At 46.2% G+C, this 20,109-nt stretch overlaps 1 protein-coding gene across 11 annotated transcripts in view; it reads right to left on the bottom strand.

Annotated features, from left to right (window-relative positions):
• RGS6 (regulator of G protein signaling 6) overlaps positions 1–20,109 on the bottom strand; it is a 564,829-nt gene that overhangs the window by 91,387 nt on the left and 453,333 nt on the right. For all 11 annotated transcript variants that reach the window (XM_021099946.1, XM_021099952.1, XM_021099945.1 and 8 more), the window contains 4 exons: positions 11,831–11,881; positions 8,316–8,422; positions 6,996–7,047; positions 361–425 (listed from right to left, as the gene is read on the bottom strand). In XM_021099946.1, the coding sequence (XP_020955605.1) occupies positions 361–425; positions 6,996–7,047; positions 8,316–8,422; positions 11,831–11,881 (275 nt within the window). The remainder of the gene's footprint in view (positions 1–360; positions 426–6,995; positions 7,048–8,315; positions 8,423–11,830; positions 11,882–20,109) is intronic.

Here is a 20,109-nt window from a genome sequence, read left to right as displayed (position 1 = left end):
ACCCATGGCATATGGAGGTTCCCAGGCTAGGGATTGAATTGGAGCTACAACTACTGGCCTACACCACAGCCACAGCAATGTGGGATCCGAGCCGCGTCTGCAACCTACACCACAGCTCACGGCAATGCCCAATCCTTAACCCACTGAGCAAGGCCAGGGATTGAACCCGCAACCTCGTGGTTCCTAGTCGGATTTGTTAACTACTGAGTCACGACAGGAACTCCCCTTTGTCAGTTTTTAAGTTGAGTTATTTTTTAATGCTGAGTGATAGTTGGGGGGGGGGGAATACAAGCTGAAAGAGAGCTGTGGATAATTTTATACTTTCCTCTCATAACTTTCCTGGAAAATAATCATACTTACTGCTTCATAATCTGCCAATTCCAGCCTTGCTTTATTCTGCATTGTCCTCTTACAGAGATAGATGGCTGAAAAAAGAAGAGAAATTACAACACAAACAAAACTAGCAATGTTGTAGAATCATAAATCCATCCATCCATCCATCCAACCATCCATCCATCCATCCACCCATCTCTCACTATGTGCCCAGCACTGTCTTATGAAGAATTCGTTTCTATGTGGAAGCCATGACATATGACCTCTAGGAATTTTTCTGAAGGTCAGGATCAGAAGAAGACCCCATCTTCCAATCCTGACAACCCCCCTTCACCCTCCTCACTCTGTTTCACCCCAAATATTCTCCATCAGGGTGCTCTTTCATTATCGTGGCCACGTTCCCCTCCTGCCTAAATTCCCTGCTTTGACTCCTTAGTGACCTCAGAAGAAAGGTCTGGCTCCTTATAGAGGCATATTTGTTTCTTCCAGATCCAGTATCAGAGTTCCAGTGGCGGCTCGGTGGTAATGAACACAACTAGCATCCATGGGGTTCAATCTCTGCCCTTGCTCAGTGGGTTAAAGATCTGGCTTTGCCATGAGCTATGGTGTAGGTTGCAGATGTAGCTCAGACCCTATGTTGCTGTGGCTGTGGCCAGCATCTGCAGCTCCAATACGACCACTAGCCCGGGAACTTCCATATGCCTTGAGTGCAGCCCTAAACAACAAAAACAAATAAACAACCAAAAAATCCAGTCTCTGCTTATCTTGTCAACCCCTTTCCTATCTCACTCAGGTGTGTGAGGCTACCAACCCCCTTTCAGCTCCACGCCTTTGTGTATGTGTCCTCTGCATGGGAGGCCTTTCCCTCTTCTGTCTTCTTTCCCTCTATCTGGAAACCTCCTAGTAATCTTTGAAAGCCCAGCTTGATATTCCAGATAGCATCTATCCATCCTCAATCATGGAACTCAACTCCACTGCACTGTAATCATGGGTTTACCAGCTGTCCCTGCTCTAGGCTGAAGGCTCTTCTAGGGCAGAGGCTGTGTCCTGCTCAGCATGAACCCCTGTACCAAGTACCAGGGCCTGGCCTGCCAGGTGAAGCAGGAAGACAGTGGAAAGGGAGGACAATTTAAGTCTCTCTTCCCAAGCTCAGGAAGGGTTCTTGGCCTTCAATTGCCAGGATGTTCTTCCTCAGACATGATCCTCATCGCTTCCTCTCCTGCCTCTGCTTCTTCAGTATCTCCTTCCTTCTCCAGGGCCAAGTAGAATGATTCAGGGGAGACAACTGATGATTGGTAAGAATAAAAAATAGAACGACCAGGAGGGAAGGTCAGAGAGGATGGGGGGTTGACTTGTGGTCTGACAACTTAATTATATCAGGAACTCTAGTCAACTCCTTGTTAGGTTAACCCACTTTCTCCATGTGATAAAATTCCCTGATGCAGCTGGAAACTGCTAGAACCTTCTCATAACAGCCTACTCTGTACGCCCTCACTTCGACTCACACCAGTCAAGTCTGTGTGTGAGTCAGTTATGTTTGTTCTCAAATCTGCTATGTCAGGCACACCTGCTATTTTAATAATGTACGTTCACTAAATATTACATGCACTGATGAAATTAATGTGCAAAGAGAGAATGTTGTTGTTTCTGTGAAGACCCAGTTGAATGGTTTGGAACAACCTGATGAAGAAGAGTTAGCTAAGACAACTGCTGATGAATTTGGTACAGGTGAGGGAACTGAAAAACATGGGAAAAAATACTAAACATCTGAGAGGGGTCAACACACAGCTGCTTTAAAAAAGTATTTTTCAAATTCTTGATGCATTTTAAAGGTGCCCAAACTGGATGGTTTATTTTGAGTGTGGTTTTCTTAAGGAAGACATTTAAATTTATAGGGATCTAGAATCACAAAGAATCTTTGGTCCTACCTCGAAAGGCTATTGAATGAATGTTTCTTTGAATATTTTACATTCGTATGTACATATGGTATGTACGTATCACTTTTTCATGATTCTCTACTTATCAGCTTTTCCAGTGAACCAAACAGCAGCAGCTCTGCACCGTGTCAGGTAAAGGGGTGTCTGCTCTATTACAGGGAGCCTCCTTCAGTCTCTAGGGCCACCAGCTAGGCAGTCTGTGGAATCGGGGGCGACCTGCAGCAGAGAGCCTGGTGTGTCACCAGTCACCAGCCCCAGCAGACCTGGTCTCAATGACCCAGGAGCAGTGCAGGTCAGTAGGGGTGGCAGCTGCTTTGACAATGTCACCCTAGATGGTATTTTGTACTGGCCAAATGTGAAACTCAGGAAAGTCTAACTCAGATTGGGTCTTTATTTAAGCAGAATTATCCTAAGAAATTTTCCACCCACCTGGGTCAAAATGCGCCAGCTAATTTGAGAAGTCAAGTACCAGGCACCGAGGGCAAAGCTGGTACCTCTCGTGATGACCCCGAGTTACATGGTCCTGTGCTGGCAGCCCCTTTCCTGGGTGGCTAAGGTCACATAGTGGGCAGTTTGTTCACCATGACTGGAGAAGAGTGGACCTTCTTCTTGGCACAGACCTTCCCTGGGGCTTGTCTGCACTTCCTTGGTGCCTTCGCAGGGCTCCCTCGGACGTCTAACCAGTCAAGTGACTGCTGGAAATAGCCAAGTCCCCTATCAGGGCATTGGGGGGCTTGCTTTAAATGCAGATGTTGTTTTTTCTTAGAGATAGAATTTCTTTCTTTTTGTTTTTGGTCTTTTGTCTTTTTAGGGCTGCACCTGCGGCATATGGAGGTGCCCAGGCTAGGAGTCTAACGGGAGTTGTTGCTGCTGGCTGACACCACAGCCATGGAAATGCCAGATCCTTAACCCACTGAGTGAGGCCAGGGATCGAACCCACAACCTCATGGCTCCTAGTCAGATTCGTTTCCACTGCGCCATGACGGGAACTCCGAGATATCATTTTTCATTGACAAATCTTTGCCTTCCTGCCCTCACACCGGCATCTCACTTGGGTGACCCACAGCCACCTCAAGCTCACCGCATCCCACCAAGACAAAAACAGAACACAGTCAAAAATGCTATTGCGTGAACAGATTCACATACTCCGTGTACAATAAAACACTTGAAGATATTGAACTTATCCTATTTCAATATCTTTGAAAACCCGACACCCTTTCCAAACCTCTGCCTCGACGGGTGACATCATCATTCCTAACCTCCTAAACTAGGGAACATAGAACTCTCTTATTTCTCTATTGTCCCCAGACCCTCTCATGACTTTTTGGAACAATGGGATTTTAGCAGTGGAAGTAACCTTGGTGACCATCAAGCATAGACCCTTCGCTGACAGCTGGAAAAAGGAAAGGTTCCGAGAGGCGAAGAAAGGATGCGGCCATGGACTAGTTAACGGTGGAGGTGGAGGTGGGGTTCGAGTGGAGGTCTGGTTCGGAGCACTCGCCACTGTGACATTCACAGGCCCATTCGCTCATTCACTGAGTCACTCACTCACCCATTTAACACTTGGAGTGCCTTGTATGGGCCAAGCAGTATTGTAGGTACTGGGGACATCACCATAATAGCAGCTACCACGTATAGGGAGCTCACTGAATGTCAGGCCATGTTCTAGGGACTTGCCAAATATTCACTTACTTAATCCGCATACTAACCTATGGGGTGTGTTCTGTTATTATCCTAGTTTTATAGACAGGGGGATTTTTCAGGTATATTGCCATTGTTGGGGGCCCACGATGGCTCTCCCAAACTGCTGAATGTGTTCGGAATGTCTCTCCTTGACGACGACGGCCTGCTTATAAAGTTGCCCTTCCCCAGGCATTCGACCTTCTCAATCACTCTTCCTCAGGGTAAAACCTTCAGTCCTCAGGGCCAACTCCTCACCATCCTCTTGCCCCCGTCGTGCCGTTTCCCCCAGCTGGGATGCTTGGAGGGCAAACCTGGAACTTATTCAAATCTGTGACACAGCAATTGACCCAGGGAAGGCAATCAGGAAATGCCTATTGAATGAATGAGTTTCTAGTTCTTCATCAGTCCAAATACCTATGCTGAATTCTTAGGTTCAGTGTCACATCCTTTCTGGCAAGAGGGCTCCCACAGAACAAATACCATCAAACCTCACCCTGGAAGGTGAAAATAACCACCACCACCATGGTTTGTATTGACTCCTTACTGCACGCTAATCACCAAAGCTTACACTCCCTGTTAATGAACAAAACAACACTGGGAGACAAGAACAATTATTACTCTGTTTTAAAAATGAAGTTTCTTTCTTTCCTTTTGCTTTTTAGAGCCACACGTGTGGCATATGGAAGTTCCCAGGCTAGGGGTCCAATAGGAGCTGCAGCTGCCAACCTACACCACAACCACAGCAACGCCAGATCCAAGCTGCATCTGTGACCTACAGCACAGTTCACGGCAGCATCAGAACCTTAACCCACTGAACGGTGCCAGGGATCGAACCCGTGTCCTCAAGGATACTAGCCGGATTTGCTACCACTGAGCCACAATGGGAACTCCTAAAATGAGGTTTATGAGGCATAGAGAGGTTAACTAACTTGCCATGATCACACAGCTAGGGAGCCAGTTGACAATGGGCACATTGTGTTGACTTCTTTCTTAGTAGATATGTGGTGATTTTCTGGCTAAACTGGAAATGCCCATGAGTACTTTTGCATCCTACACTCTACCTTTACCATCTGATTTGCCAAAATGGAGACAAAGGAGTTCAAAATAATTTTGCTTTAGCGAGAGCCTGAGAGAAATTGTTCTTTCCATCCCTGTTCCTGCTGCACAACTCAAATTACAAAAGCCTGTAGAGAAAGGGAACCGGTGCCCTGCTGTATATGGGGTAAGACGGCCAAGCTTTGTGGGTTTATAGTCAAGTAAATATTTGAATCTTACTTGAGCCCAGTTATCTGGTCCTACCCTCCTCCCGCCCTCTCAACTGCCTGGAAAAATATTGTATTTCACATTCACAAGGGCACATGGCTGCTGCATGGAACTGAGCTACAATCATTCAAATTCCGAGTTAGGCTTTCATGAGCAGTATTTCAGCCCCAGAAGCACTTGTTTTATGAGCAGCCAAATGCTGCTCCCGTTCTGAGATGGAAGCCTGGCTAGATCCACTTATCACATCATTTAGGGCGCAGCACAGCCCCAGAGGGAGCCACAGTGGTGCTTGCAGACAGCTGATGAGACAGTCAGAGGACTCTGCCCTGGCATACGGGCCATCCTCCAGACTTGGAAACAGAACAAGTGTAGCCTTCACAGGCAATGACTTGCCCGAATTCCATCCTCACTTCGGTTCCCAATTGCTGGTTTCCCCTCCCTCAGCTGTGTAATCCTGAGGGTATCACTTATCACAAGGTCACAGGGACAGGCTCTGAATACCACCCAGCTGCAGCTGCCTCTGCCTTCCTGTACATACCACCTGGCAAAGAACCCAAGGGGAAGCTGCGGTCTCATCTCGTGCCCCAGTCCAGGGAGAGCCTTGGGGGCTCCCCAGAGATGAGTCAGTAATGAGGGTGCTGTGCAGAGGGAAGGACCATGAAAGGAGCATCTGAGTTCAAATTCTGCTTCCTCTACTGAGTATCTATGCATCACCTTTAATAAAGAACCAGAGGGATTTGAGATTGGCATATGCACACTGCGGTACATGGAATGATTGGCCAATGGGAACCTGCTGTATAGCACAGGGAACTCTACCCGCTATTCTGTGATAACCTATATGGAAAAGAATCTAAGAATGGATATGTGCATGTGTATAACTGAATCCTCTGTTGTACAGCAGAACTTATCATAACATTGTAAATCAACTTCAATACAACTTTAAAACATGGGAAAAAAAAAAAGAACCAGAACCATCAGCAAATATTTCCTGAGTGTCAACCATGCCTCAGGCATGCACTAGGCACTGGAAGATTAGAGAATGAATGAGGTGGACCAGCCCTGTCCTTAGGGCGCTTACAATTGACCAAGCATCCATACAAGTAGAATATAGCATGATAGGTGTGAGGATGTGGCCTCTCTGGCCTCAGCATGACCTGAAGTATAGGGATAATACAACTTTAGAAGACTGACATATAGATGTATCGGTCTTCATGGAGAACATATGGCAAGAATCTAAGGGATCCCTGTCCCTTGCCAGGACAGAAGTAACTCCCTGCTTTCCCAGCTCCCAGCATTGCTACTCTTTGTTTTTCTGGGTAGGGTAACTTGTATACCCCTCCATTGTCTGTTACTCTTTTCCCCTAACTTCCAATTATCAAAAACATCACTGAGTTATTAATATCCTAACAAGTCTGTGAGACTAGAAAGGGCCAGAGGATATGGCCCCTTGATCCAGCCATCCCTGAAACCCCCTCCCAGGAAGGAGTGGTCAATCACCACTGTCCTAGTCCTTCATGGTCCCACAGAATGGGCATATTGGCCACACTCAATCGAACTTTTCTTTCCTTCCCTTATTCCCTTCCAACGGCTGCCTCTTTCAGTGTGCTCTGCTTTTTATCATTATACGGAAGGAGAACCTTAATTACACATCAACAGTATGAGAAGGCTAAGCAGGGCAAAGACCCTCCTCCCCATGTAACACGTCACCTAGACAGCAAGCATTTGTTTTCTGCATCCCCAGGAATAACACTAAGTGTGGGTCATGGCTTCACGGCTCACCATAGTCGGTGTTTTCAGGCTCCCAGCAGTTCGAAGGCCAGAAGTACGGGGCCTACAAAAGAGCAACAGGTGTCAGGACTCAAGACCCCAGCACTTGTCCTCCCCTGCACCCAGTGAGGACCCCTCCCTATGACAGGCTCTGTCCTCATCACCTTCATGCTGACACCACACCTTAACTCTCCTCTGTCCTTAATGCAGTGGAGGCTAATCAACATTTTAATCCGAGGTGAAATGGAATCCAAGGTGAGCCAAATAAATGCAAAAATGAGAAGCTTACAGGGCAAATACGTCTTATCCCAAGACAACAGAAGTTTAATGCAGAAGTCAGACAAGTAGAGTTTATAGAGGCGCGAGCCCCACGTTCCTTTATCCCTGTGAATGGTGTCCTCTACCCCAATTTTCTATGTGAAGCCCTAACCTCTGGGTGACTGTATGTGGAGGAAGGAAGTGATTAGGGTGAAATGAGATCACAAGGGTGGGGCTGCAATGAGACAGGATTAGTGTCCCTAAGACAAAACACCAGTGAGCTAGCAACCCACCCCTCTCTCTCTGTCCACCATGCGAGGAGACAGCGAGAACTGACCATCTGAGAGCCAGAGTGAAAGCTCTCACCACAAACTGGACCCCTCTGGAAACTCAGTCTTAGACTTCCAACCCCCAGAACTGGGAGGAATGCATTTCTGCTGGGTAAGCCCCCCCGCTCCCCAGTCTGTGGCATTTTGTTATGGCAGCTGAGCAGACTTAGACATTCTACGACCCTGTTTGAAGAACTCCACTTTCAAACCCTTTGGGTTAGACCTTGATGTAACCCTAATCCTCTGCTTCAATTCCTGGTAGGACAGGGTCTGAGAAGAGGAGTGGGAGATGGTTGGGAAGTGTTAGCAGGTAGTGAATAGAGATTTCACACCAGGAAGGCAGCGCGATACAGTAGAAAGATCAAGGACTTTGCTCACAGGCTGACCTAGGTTCAAATCAAGGCTGTCTCCTAATTTACTAAATGCCCCATTAATTCTCCCAGGGCCTCAGTCTTCCCAACTGTAAAATGGGTGATATTTATTCCCCCAAAGTTTGTTCTTCAGAATAGAAGGGAAGATAATGTGTAAAGCACCTAATGAACAGTAGGCTCTCCATGAGGGCTTTTTAGTAAAAAGCATGTGGGTGGGGCAAAAAAAATAGCCCAAAGTTTGCTTGGTTTTCCTGGTGCTGGTGGGAGGTAAGGGCTTCTCTCTTAAATACTGTCAGTTTTTTAGGTAGTTCTAATCTGAGATCAGTTGATGATGAGAAGAGAAGTTTCTTCAGGAGGAGAAGCTGCAGGCCTACCTGGAAACGATAAAAGGTGCCATCATCCTTCAAGGTGAGAACATGATCTGAGATCGGAAAGACGTAGCCCTGGGCAGCTATAAGGCTACCCAAGTGTATTGCTTCAACTGCAGGGACAAGGCAGAAGAGAGAGAAGTAATTAGGAAGCTGTCAGAATGCAGGGCTACTTAGCTGAAATGTCAGCCATGGGTGGGGCGGGGGTTGGGCAGAAAGGCAACCGGAAGTCATCTGTCATCACCCCCATAACTGTATGATTGGCTGGTTGATTGATGGGTTGATGCCTGATGGTAGGACTGCACTGGGCTGGGGGGAGATGTCAACAGGTAGGAAGGGCCACCTATGTCTGTGACGCCTCTGGATCCCAGCTCTGAGAGTCTGACATTGTGTAACCCCCACCCAAAACTTCTAGAAGAAAGCCCAGCTTCGCTGTTAAGACCATGGGCTTTGGTGTAGATAAACCTGCACTTATTAAGTGAGATGCTTCACGTAACATGGTTAGCAGTGTCCGGTGCAGGGTAAGCCCTGATTTATATTTTTAGTTTCATCCTTTTTTTTTTTTAAGTCACTCCCAGCAAAGAGCATGCAGCCTATAGAATCTCTGGACTCAGATTACATTTCTTGACATGAGAGTCCCAGCAATGAGGAAGGCTTATTCTTATGGACATAGAGGGAAACCTCACATTCTTAAAGAATTTGAGGAAATTGGATTGTGATGAAATAAATTAAAAAAAAAAGAATTTGAGGAAGGGCAGCACAGTGGGCAGTGGCATAGGCAGGCCAACCTAATAGAAATATTTATATTTTTGCCACAATCAACCTGTTCTTTTGCTACTTTAGCACTAGCCATAAATAGATTCACATAGCTGAGAATTAATATTTATTCTGATAAGAGATAAGAAAAAAGAAACTTAAATGGTTCTACCATGCATCATAATCTTTCACAAGTATAAAAGTACTCTTACTGATAAAAATTATTTTTTTCGGGATGTAGAAATTATTGACACGCTCAGGGAGTCTCTAAGAATTCTTCATTAGCTCTGAGTTTTTTTTTTTTTTTTTTTCCCCACTGTACAGCAAGGGGGTCAGGTTATCCTTACATGTATTCATTACAATTACATTTTTTCCCCCACCCTTTCTTCTGTTGCAACATGAGTATCTAGACAAAGTTCTCAATGCTATTCAGCAGGATCTCCTTGTAGCTCTGAGTTTTTAAAAGTGACTTGTTCTGGTGCTATGTGCAAACTTTTTAATAGTCTTAGCAAACAGGAGCTCCCTACTGTGGTGCAATGGGATTGGTGGTGACTCTGCAGTGCTAGGACGCAGGTTCAATCTCCAACCTGGCATTGCCGCAGATACGGCATAAAGTCACTTCTACAGCTGGGATATTATCCCTGGTCTGGGAACTCCATAGGCTGCAGGGAGGCCCCCCCTCCCCCCCCAAAAAAAGAGTCTTAGCAAATCATTAAACCCTTAATTGTGGACCAGGCAATGTAATTTTAAGAGCTGGTGTTTAGTGACAGTGCTGCAACCTTCAAGAGGTTGTATATAATGCAGGCGTTTTGCATATTGCAAACATGCTTCTCTCCTTTGGAAGGAGCATACACTTGTGACTGGTGGAATCAGAATGAATGCAGTTGTATTTTACTTGCTTCATTGAGACCAGGCTGCTTTTTTAGGTCTACATGCTTCAAGCACCATGGGTCCAGCAGAAAAGGGAAGTTTTATCTCCTGCAGCTGCTCCCTTCTCCAGGGAAGGAAGAACAAAATCCAGGAAGAAGGGGACTTTCGTGTCACCAATTGAGGAGCTAGAAGTCTCATCTCATTCTTAAAAAGGCCTTTTCTTAGAGATGCAGCAGATGGGAAGGAAAAAGGGAGGTGGGGTAGACGCTGGATCCCCGACTTCCCAGGGCCTTGGTTTGCCTCATTTCCACTGGTAAACTGTTCTCAATTCCTCCTACTCAACCACTTCTCAGAAGCCCCACTGGGTTCCAACACCTTGGTGTCCTCGCAAGGGATTGAAGTATAACAGAGCTTCAGAGGTGAGAAGCTCTGTTATCATTTGGGACCTTTCAATAAGCTTCTCATACTGGGGCCAGAAAACTTTCAAAGCCTGTTCCCCCACGAGGTGGTTTGGGGTTCTCTGTCTCTGCTCTCCTTCCACCATGAATGACAGTAACAAAATACTTGTCAGAAATCCAATGATTAATTCAGAAGGGCTAAGAAAAGAGAGCCCTCGGAAAACAAAAGACCACCAAGAAGAAGGGTGGCTCTAAATACACGTCACTAAACTGGTAGATACGTATTCAGTCCAGTTTTCACAAGGGGTCGATCGGAAGTCCAAACTGCATAAGGCAAGCTCGGAAGAGAGCTGATTCAGGTTTTTTCCTTAAAAGGATTAGTAGTTATAGTTTTCCCTTGTGGATTAAGAACTTAACTAGCATTAAGAATTTTCACTAGTCAGGAGAGGGGCCATTGATCATGATGGTGAGAAAGGCTAGTGTCACTTCCATTAATGACCTACCAGACTTCTGGCAACTATATTTAATGAAACCCTATGTAAATTGTTTTATTTCATAGTCAATAGTATATTAGGAGCATCTGATTAAAAGACAGGAACTCCTGAGCTGATGTACTGACCCCGGACCACAGCTGAAGGAATCACGGCTGCAGGTCAGACACCTAGAATGGGCACTTGAACAAAATCTTTAAAAAGCATAGCAATCGAAGGCCATTTCTTTCAAGGCAGATAGGTCTAATCCCCAAGAACACCCAGATACATTAATGGATGTTTATAAATAGGACCTGCCGGCATCAAGAATACTCCGTCAAAATGGAGAGTGTATAAGAAATTCAGAAAAGTATTCACCAACAACGTATGGATCATAAGCTTTACTTATCCAGAATTTTCATGTTTTTTTTTTTTTTTTCTGGAACCCTTCGTTTTCTAATTACGCTGAGAAAATAAATGTTACTGCTTATTTGCTGGTTTGGAGGACAGATTTGGAAATTGGTATACTGGCCAGGGCTTGTTGTTGTTTTTCTGGTGAGGTTTTCCTAATTGAAATGCGCCAGGAAAGTTGAGAAAAAATCATTCCTTCACTTCTTGCAGAAGCAGAGAACAGGAGTCTTAGCAAATAATTAAACCTCTTAATTGTGGCTCGGGCAATGTAATTTTAAGAGCTGGCCCTAGAAGGCTGTTCGGTGACAGTGCTACAACTTATCTTTAATTGCTGTAGCCAACCAGAGTCCATTTCATTTCACACATTATCGTATTGGGCTCTTTGGCATTCTGAATAGTTGCTCGTTTCCTCCAAGGGTGATTTGAATTTAAAGATAGCAATTCGCGGAGAAAGGACATTAATTCTTTTTGTGAATAGAGTGATTCCACATCTTGGAACTCACGTTTATCAGCCCACTTCTCAGGAGGGTAGGAGAATCTGGCTGGGGACTTGGTGATGGGTTGTTCACTGATATCATGGGGGTAAAGTCAGGGTCAAGGGTCAAGGGTCAAGTACCTGGGTCCTCGATGGAAAGGTTCTTCATAAGCCACTGCACAATGTCAGTACCTGCAATGATAAAGTAATTTCAGCTGAAGACCTCATGGGTATTTAACTTTGGGCCAGAAGAAATATGTTTACCCTAGAGGCTCCTACTTCCAATTAACACACACATGAAGAGCTAGGTAGACTTGATGCTTTTCCATCCTAACCAACCCTTTCCATCCATTAATATGCTTCCATAGTCATAATCCCATTCTTTCCTCCCCAAATCCACTTCTGATTTTATGTCCACATTTCTAGAGTGATTCTGTAGGGGATATGCTGAGAAGATACATAGTTTGATGACAGGCTAGGAATTTTCATCATTCCTGCCCCCCGGACCATTTCTGGAGAGAGGAGGCCTCTTTTAGCTCCTTCTCCTTACTAACAAGACCTGCCCAATACAGATGTCTTCACAGGTTCCTGAAAACACTCTTCTCCTGACCTGGGCCCATCCTGAATAAATGAGGCCCTGTGTCTTGGGAGAAACTTCTCTATGTTCACTAGAACTGCTGTCTTCTATCCCCTGGGCCACAGGTAGATTACATTTCTAGACTCTTCTGCAGTGGGGTGTGGCCTAAGTTCTGATGATGGTATGTGGGTGGAAATGCCATATGCCATTTCCAGACCCGATCATAAAACTCCTATGTGACCCTCCATACCCCAGATCCTTTCATCCCCATCAGCTGGCTGAATGGGAAGAACTCCAAGGGCCTAGGGGAGGGTAGAGCCACAGTGTGGAATGAGCCTGGAGTTTTGAACAAATGTGAAAATTGATGCCTATTTTGGGCTCTGTCCTGATTGAAAAATAAACTTTGCCATATTGAGCCCCAGACATTTGAGAGTTATCTGTTTTTATTACCTTAACTAACGTAAAATCAGAAGAATCAGAAGAGACTTTTAAAGCTTCTCTATTCCAAGCCCACGCATGAGCCCCATTCATAACACCCTGGATGAGAACTGCTATAATTCCATTTAGAAAAACCCTAGTGCCTTGGAACTCACAAACTGCCTGCTAGCCAGCCTATCTCAGTTAAATCATCTTTGATTTCTCTGAACAGAAATTTACCCTTCTTTGACCTCCTCTCTTTGGTCTAAGTTTCGTCCCCTGATGGTAGAAAAATGAACTTAGGCTGTGAGACAGTCCTTCAGATATCTGGACAGTCCACCCAATGTATTATCCACGTCATCCTCGAGTTTTCACCTCCAGGTGAAACCTGCCTGGATCCCTCATCCATGTCTTCTCATGACATGATCTGGAGTCCCTCACCATTTTGGTCACGTTTCTCTGAATATATTTGCTTCCCTTTGCCTCTCTTCGAAAACCTGGCACCTGGAACCAAAGTTCTTAAGGCAGCATAGTTCACGTGGGAGTAGAGGAGGCCAGTTTTCTGGAAGGATCTGAACTTCTGGGCAACCTCCCTTTGTCACCCCCAAATCTCTTTTTAAACCGGGGCGGATCTTTGAAGGTGGCTTTGTCACCTCAGGCTGGAATGTTAGATGGAAAACAATCTGCAAAGGGCAACATTTCTAGACATGGTTTGGGGTTTGGTGTGAGGGGCGGAGTCTGCCAGCAGCTCTCCCAGATGTACTCCCAGCTGACTCCTGAGATGGGGAGCCAGCAGAGGGGTGGAACGAATGACTGCCCTTTTCCCGGAAGGAAAGTTGCTTGGAAATTAACCGGGGGACAGAAGTGAGGCCAGCACAGACCTGCGTGCCCAGACATTTTGCTTATCACCGGCTCTCCAGAAGGTGTATGAACCCTGCCTGCACAGTAGACTCTCCTACTGTTCCAGAGCTTCCTCCAGGACAAGCCCCCATGGACATGGCCCTGCAAAATCCCTGCATTGCAACCTCAAAAGCAAGATTGCTAAGCGTTTCTCCACTCCTGCACCTGGATGGCATCTGTGAACTAAACTTTGGATCAAAAACACTACTATTCATTCATGTTCTTTGAGAGAAAAGAGAGAGAGAGAGAGTGTGTGTGTGTCCACTTCCTCCAAATTATACAAGTTCAACATTTGTCCTAGGAAATGAAGAACAAAGCAGAAATCAAATAAGAACTGTAATCCCACGTTGGGGGTTGGGGTGGGGGGAGAGACTCTAACCTGTTTTTCCCTCAAAAGAAAAATAGTCCTTTTTTTTTGTGGGTTGCCTAGAAACGGAGAGGTTTCCAGCATCAGCAACAGCTCTCCCCGGGGCAGGAGGATTATCTTTCTGCTGAGCTTGCTGAACCATTATTTATCACCTGCCAAGATTGATTACTCACCCTGGGACAATGACAGCCCTTCCTTTCCCCTGTTAATTACTGTCATCATTAATATCCATGTCACTAATTAGTATTCATTCACATTGAAACTCCTTCCTTGCTATCATATCCGCTCCCCCCCTCCATCCCACCCCAGCCTGTGGCACTGTTGTCTGGGTTTCTACTCCCCTTTGGATTTCTGTACTCATGTCCGGCCCGATTGTTCTCCCCAGTCCAGCAGGTTCCGGTTTGCATTCACAGAGCTGAAGGATCACATGTAAGCACTTTTTTTTTTTTTTTGGTAAAGAAAGGAAAGTCACAAAAACCCCTTGCCTTCTCCCCTAGCACTGTGGGGACCACAGACCTGGGTTTCTTGTCATTGGTGCAGCCACCATGACAGTCACTGTCTCATCTGGGGACTTGTGTGATTGTCCTCCAGCCCCAGGGGGGCTGAGCTGCCGCCCCTGGCCATCCTGGGCCACTGCCCTCAGTCTGTAGCACAGCCACCCCGCTGCCACCCCTGATGTGCGTGGGCACTGCTTGGTGGATTCGAGCACACACAAGGATGCACGGGGCTGCGGACGGTCTCGTGTCCGTGGGCCTGCGGTATTTTAGGCTTCCTCAGACTAACTCAGGAGGGGCTGGCCTCCAGCGTGGCAGGCAGTGAACCACTGCATGTTCACCTCCAGGAACAGGTGAGGAGGGGAAATCTGGCATAATATGATGCCCTTTAAGAGATCGCCAATGATTCCACTCTAGAATCAGGGCAGTACAGTCCAAATCACCAACAGGAGAAAGCGTTTTCATCCTCTCTTTTCTCTTTCCTTTCTTCCTTCTCTCATTCATTCTTTCCTTCTTATTCTTTCTTATTCTTTTCCTTTCTTCCTTCTCCCACTCATTCTTTCCTTCTTATTCTAATATGAATGTGTAGCAGATTATTTTTCTGTCCTATCTAAAACTGACTGTTGCCTTTTGTTCCTGCTATTGGAGTCTGGTTCTTATCTTTGCCAAGCCGCCTTGCCTGCCAAGGACTTAAAGCCAATAGAAAAACATTAGGAACAAGGGCAGGACAGCCATACTTTATTCCCAAAGATCCTAAAACATTGGGCTGAGAGTTTTCTTTCTGAGGCTAATTTATCAACATATATTCCAGAGATATCCATGAACTACACCAGAGGGCACCTGAAACACTTCTTCACAACCTGCGTGGATTGTTAGCACATGTAAGTATATATTTATCATATGCAGGTGTGCTTTATGTTTCTATATGTGTTGTGTGCCTGTATTTTGATATATCACATATGTGTACATAATTGTGTGTACTGGAAGGGTATTTGGACACAACTTGGATATGCAGTACATAAATTATGGCTCACCCACCCAATAAATATTTATTAAACACCTTCGTATTAAGTGAAAAAGCACATTGAGAACAGCGAATACTATATAATGACATTGTTATAATCGAAAACACATATTTACATTTGTATTCTATTATTTTTATATTATAGATATAGACAGATATGGAGAGAGGTCTGGAAGTATAGTTAAACAGTTAACTTTAGGTTATCTTGAGAGGGGAAAGTCAAATTATGGGACATGTCTATTCTTTCTTTCTAGCTTTCTTTCTTTTTTTTTTTTTTTTGCTTTTTTAGGGCTGAACTTGTGGCATATGGAGGTTCCCAGGCTAGGGATCGAAGTGGAGCTGCAGCTGCCAGCCCAGGCCACAGCCACAGCGATGCCAGATCTCAGCCGAATCTTTGACCTACACCACAGCTCACGGCAACGCCGGATCCTTAACCCACTGAGAAGGCCAGGGATTGAAACTGCGTCCTCATGGATACTAGTCAGATTCATTTCTGCTGAGCCATGACCGGAACTCCGGGACATGTCTATTCTTTACATCTCCTTATCACGTGGTGTTCGTGGAACATTAACATATTACTTTTGCATTAGGAAAAAGGCTTTATGTGTTAAAGAGCAGAGGGAAGAATTGGCCTCTGAGACTAGAGAGAGGAGAGGACGGGGCTGCGGACAAACGGCGAGGCCGTGTAGCCAGCAGGAGTCTTCCTCATGAGCCTCAAACCAGTCACTCTCTCTGGCCATCTGGCTGGTCCTGAGCCTCAGAGTGGCCTTCTATAGACTCTAGAGGGGCTGGACGATAGGGACACCTGGCACCCCTCCCTCAGGTCTGCTTGCTTATTTACTCGGTAAGTCTCGAGTGAGACTCAGTGACCTCTTCCTGCTAACTCCCCAGGCTGTGCTAACTCTAGATCAATATAAACTGGATTTGAGTAAGCAGGGGAGACCTTCCAAGATTTTCTTTTGCCACAGCCACAGCAACGTGGGTCCGAGCCACATCTGTGACATACACTGCAGCTTGTGGCAATGCTAGATCCTTAACCTGCCAAGTGAGGTCAAGGAGTGAACCCACATCCTCATGGATCCTCATGGATTCTCATGGATTCTTAACCCGAGGAGCCACAATGGAAATGCCAAGATCTTCCAAGATTTTAAGGAGTTCTCTTTCTGGTTTGGGAGAGATCTTTACTATAAAACCTCCCTGAAGGTCTAGCAGGTTAAGGGTCTGGCATGGTCATTGTTCTGGCTTGGATCACTACTGTGGCATGGGTTTGCTCCCTGCCCTTGGAATTTCTGCAGGCAGCAGGTGAGGACAAAAAAAAGTGGTCTTTTCTGGGCTTGAGGTGTTTTAAGCTCTCTTAAAGAATTAGGGATACTTGGAACTTCTTTCGAAATAAGCCAGAACCCGAGCAGGTCCTAGTATGAAACACTTCGTTCATTTTCTCCACAGCTTTGAATCAAACTGAGCCCAAATTAGATAACGCACACTGAGAAAAGACTGGTTCCAGTCACCTGCAAATTTCAAGTTACCTGCAACTTGATAGCTTATATATCCCAGTACTGAAGCAACTGATAACTTACTCATCAGTCCTCACCACTGGGGAAAAGACACTTTGATTTGAGAAAACTGTTTCAGGAGACCAATCAAAGACAAGGTGGTTCCTGTTGTGAGTGAGCTCCCAGTGCCCCTCAGGCCAGGCTTTGACTCCATCCTCCACTGGGTTTTCACATGCCTGCCAAGGTCTCAGCTGCACCTGCGTGTGGAGAGGGTAGCTTGGTGCCACCTCATCACGCATGTAGGTGCTTCATGCAGGCCAATGCCCATCAAGAAGGATGACATTCCCAAGTGCCCACTGTGCACTAGGCTGAGCTGGACAACGAACCCTGTTGTCTACACATCATCTTGACAATAATTATGTAAAATACAGTAACTATTGTACCCACTTTCAAGATGAGGCCCAGAGAGGCCCCCAGTCACATATGAGTACCTAACAGAGCCCATCTCACGTCAAATATTATTTCCACTATGCCATTCTGCCCTCTGAGCGACTTTCCAAGTTGGGAGACAGAAGCATAATTGGAAAAGTTATTTTCTGTACTCAACTTCTTTCCTGAAGCAGAGACACTGATTTGGTGATAATAATAATTACTGTTAGCTATTGAGCTAATAATTTATTGAACATCCTTCTGTTTCTTTCTTTTTTTTTTTTGGTCTTTTTAGGGCCGCACTCGCGGCATATGGAGGTTCCCAGGCTAGGGGTCGAATCGGAGCTGTAGCTGCCAGCCTACACCACAGCCACAGCAACGCCAGATCCAAGCTGCCTCTGCGACCTACACCACAGCTCCATGGCAACACCAGATCCTCAACCCACTGGACAAAGCCAGGGATCGAACCTGCGTCCTCATGGATACTAGTCTGATTCGTTTCTGCCGAGCCACGGCAGGAACTCTCCTATCAAGCACTTTCTCTATCCCAAGCTTTGGAATGACTCTTATAAAAACACTATGGTGTAAATACATTTTGCATATGAATTGAAGGACACTCAAAGTAGGGCAGTTTTTGCAGTTTTAGATCTTCCTCTTAGGTCTGAGTTATAAAAAACAGTAAGACGTGCAATAGTTAGCTCACAGAAAAATATTAAGCTGGGCTTTGTGGAGGTGGACACAATGACCAGCTGGCAGTAAGACAGAGGAATACAGGCGGGGAAACAGTGTGATTAAAAAGTCTAGTGGCATTTTTGAGAGATAGTGTTTAGTCAATAGGCTCGACTTTTTCCAAGGAAAACGGCGATGGACTCTTGCTTACCAAGCAAGCAGGTGAAACAACAAAGCACATGGTTTACGAAGTCAGGCTGACCTGGGTTCAACTCACGGTATGTCATTCACACATCATGTGACCTTGGGCTGACCCCTTAACCTCCACCCACCCCAATCTCCATCTTCACGGGTCACCTGGGGGAAACCCTGCCTCCTTCCAGCAGAAAACAGGATCATGTATGCAACGCCCTCTCCAAACGCCTGGCCCTTGTTTTTGCTGAAATGGCCTCTTTAATACGAGGTCACCTACCTGCCCTGTGCCCTCATTTCCTCATCCGAAAAGGAGGACAACAATAAGAAGGCCCTGCGGCTTAGGCTCTGGGGTTAAAGGGGATGCTGTATGTGCAGCGCCAGTGCAGTGCCGGTATGTAATAAGCATAACACATGTGAGCCACAGAGAGTCTGTCTTTTATACCCAGGTTAGAGCCACGTGTCCCACTAATCATCGGCGTGGCTCGGAGAAGCAGCAGGAACTGGGAGTTACTATTTGCCGCCTTTTCATTTCAGGTCTTAGAGAATCTCAGGTCTTCTGATGCTTTTAGGAAGGGATTTATGGATGGATAGTTTGTTGGACAGAAGGAGAGACAAAAGAGGGAGGTACAGGAGTTCCCGTGCGGCTCAGCCAGTTAAGGATCCAGCAATGTCACTGCAGTGGCTTGGGTTGCTGCTGTGGTGTGGGTTTGATTCCTGGCCTGGGAACTTTCGTGTGCTAAAAGCATGGCCAAAAAAAAAAAAAAAAAAGAGGGCTTTGCTGCAGGCAAATTTAAGGAGGCTGACGGGGCCTCACAGAGGGGTACGACCTCCTGGCCTGGCAGCTTTTGTGGCCTTGCTCCTCCGGAAGACATTTTCCGAGAAGTGAGGACCTTCCTTCCTTCGGGGCACTTACCTCGGTTTGGAACTAGATGTCCACCACGTGATGATTTGGTCTACGTCTGCCTCCCCTTCTGGGTGAGTTTCCCAGGACAGTTTAACAAAGTACCACTAACTGAGCCACTTCAACCACAGAAATTTGCCATCTCCCAGTTCTGGAGATGGGAAGTCCAAGGTCCAGGTGTGGACAGGGTTGGTTCATCTGAGGGCTGTGGGGAGAAGCTGTTCCAGCCCCCCCAACACACACACACACTTCTGGTGCTTTGCTGGCAGCCCTCGGTGTTCCTTGTCCAGCAGGAGCGTCACCTGACCTCCGCCTTCACCTTCGCGGGGCGTCCTCCCCGCATGCGTGCCTCTGTGTCCACCTTCTCTTTTTCACAAGGACATGGGTCAGGTTGGATCAGGGCCTGCCCTAAACTAGTTCACCTTAACTCATTACATGTTCAACAAACTTGCGCCCAAACAAGGTCCCAGTCTGAAGCACTGGAGGTTCGATTACAACATATACATTTGGCAGATGGCAAAATTCAACCCATAACCCAAGGTCTGAGAGAGCAAGGCTCTGTTATACTGTTTTATCTCTGGCACCAAGCAAAGAACTGGCATAAAGCTGGGGGTTAATAAACGCTCATTGATCAATAGTTACATTCAAATGGGCATTATACAATACATGGCTACTCATAGGCACATATTCTTTACATTTAAAATATTTTTCTCAGAGTTCCCTGCATGGCTCAGCAGTTAATGAACCCGACTAGGTCCATGAGGATGTGGGTTCAATCCCTGGCCTCCCTCTGTGGGTCAAGGATCCAGCGTTTCCGTGAGCTGTGGTGTAGATCACAGACGCGGCTCGGATCCTGCATTGCTGTGGCTGTGGTGTAGGCTGGCAGCTGCAGCTCTGATTCGACCCCGAGCCTGGGAACTTCCATATGCCATGGGTGCGGCTCTAAAAAAGCAA

This window comes from Sus scrofa, chromosome 7 (assembly GCF_000003025.6).
Source record: "Sus scrofa isolate TJ Tabasco breed Duroc chromosome 7, Sscrofa11.1, whole genome shotgun sequence".
In the NCBI taxonomy this organism is placed as follows: Eukaryota; Metazoa; Chordata; class Mammalia; order Artiodactyla; family Suidae; genus Sus; species Sus scrofa.
The sequence above is the reverse complement of the archived record's forward strand: the minus strand, read 5'-3'. Positions and strand labels throughout refer to the sequence as shown.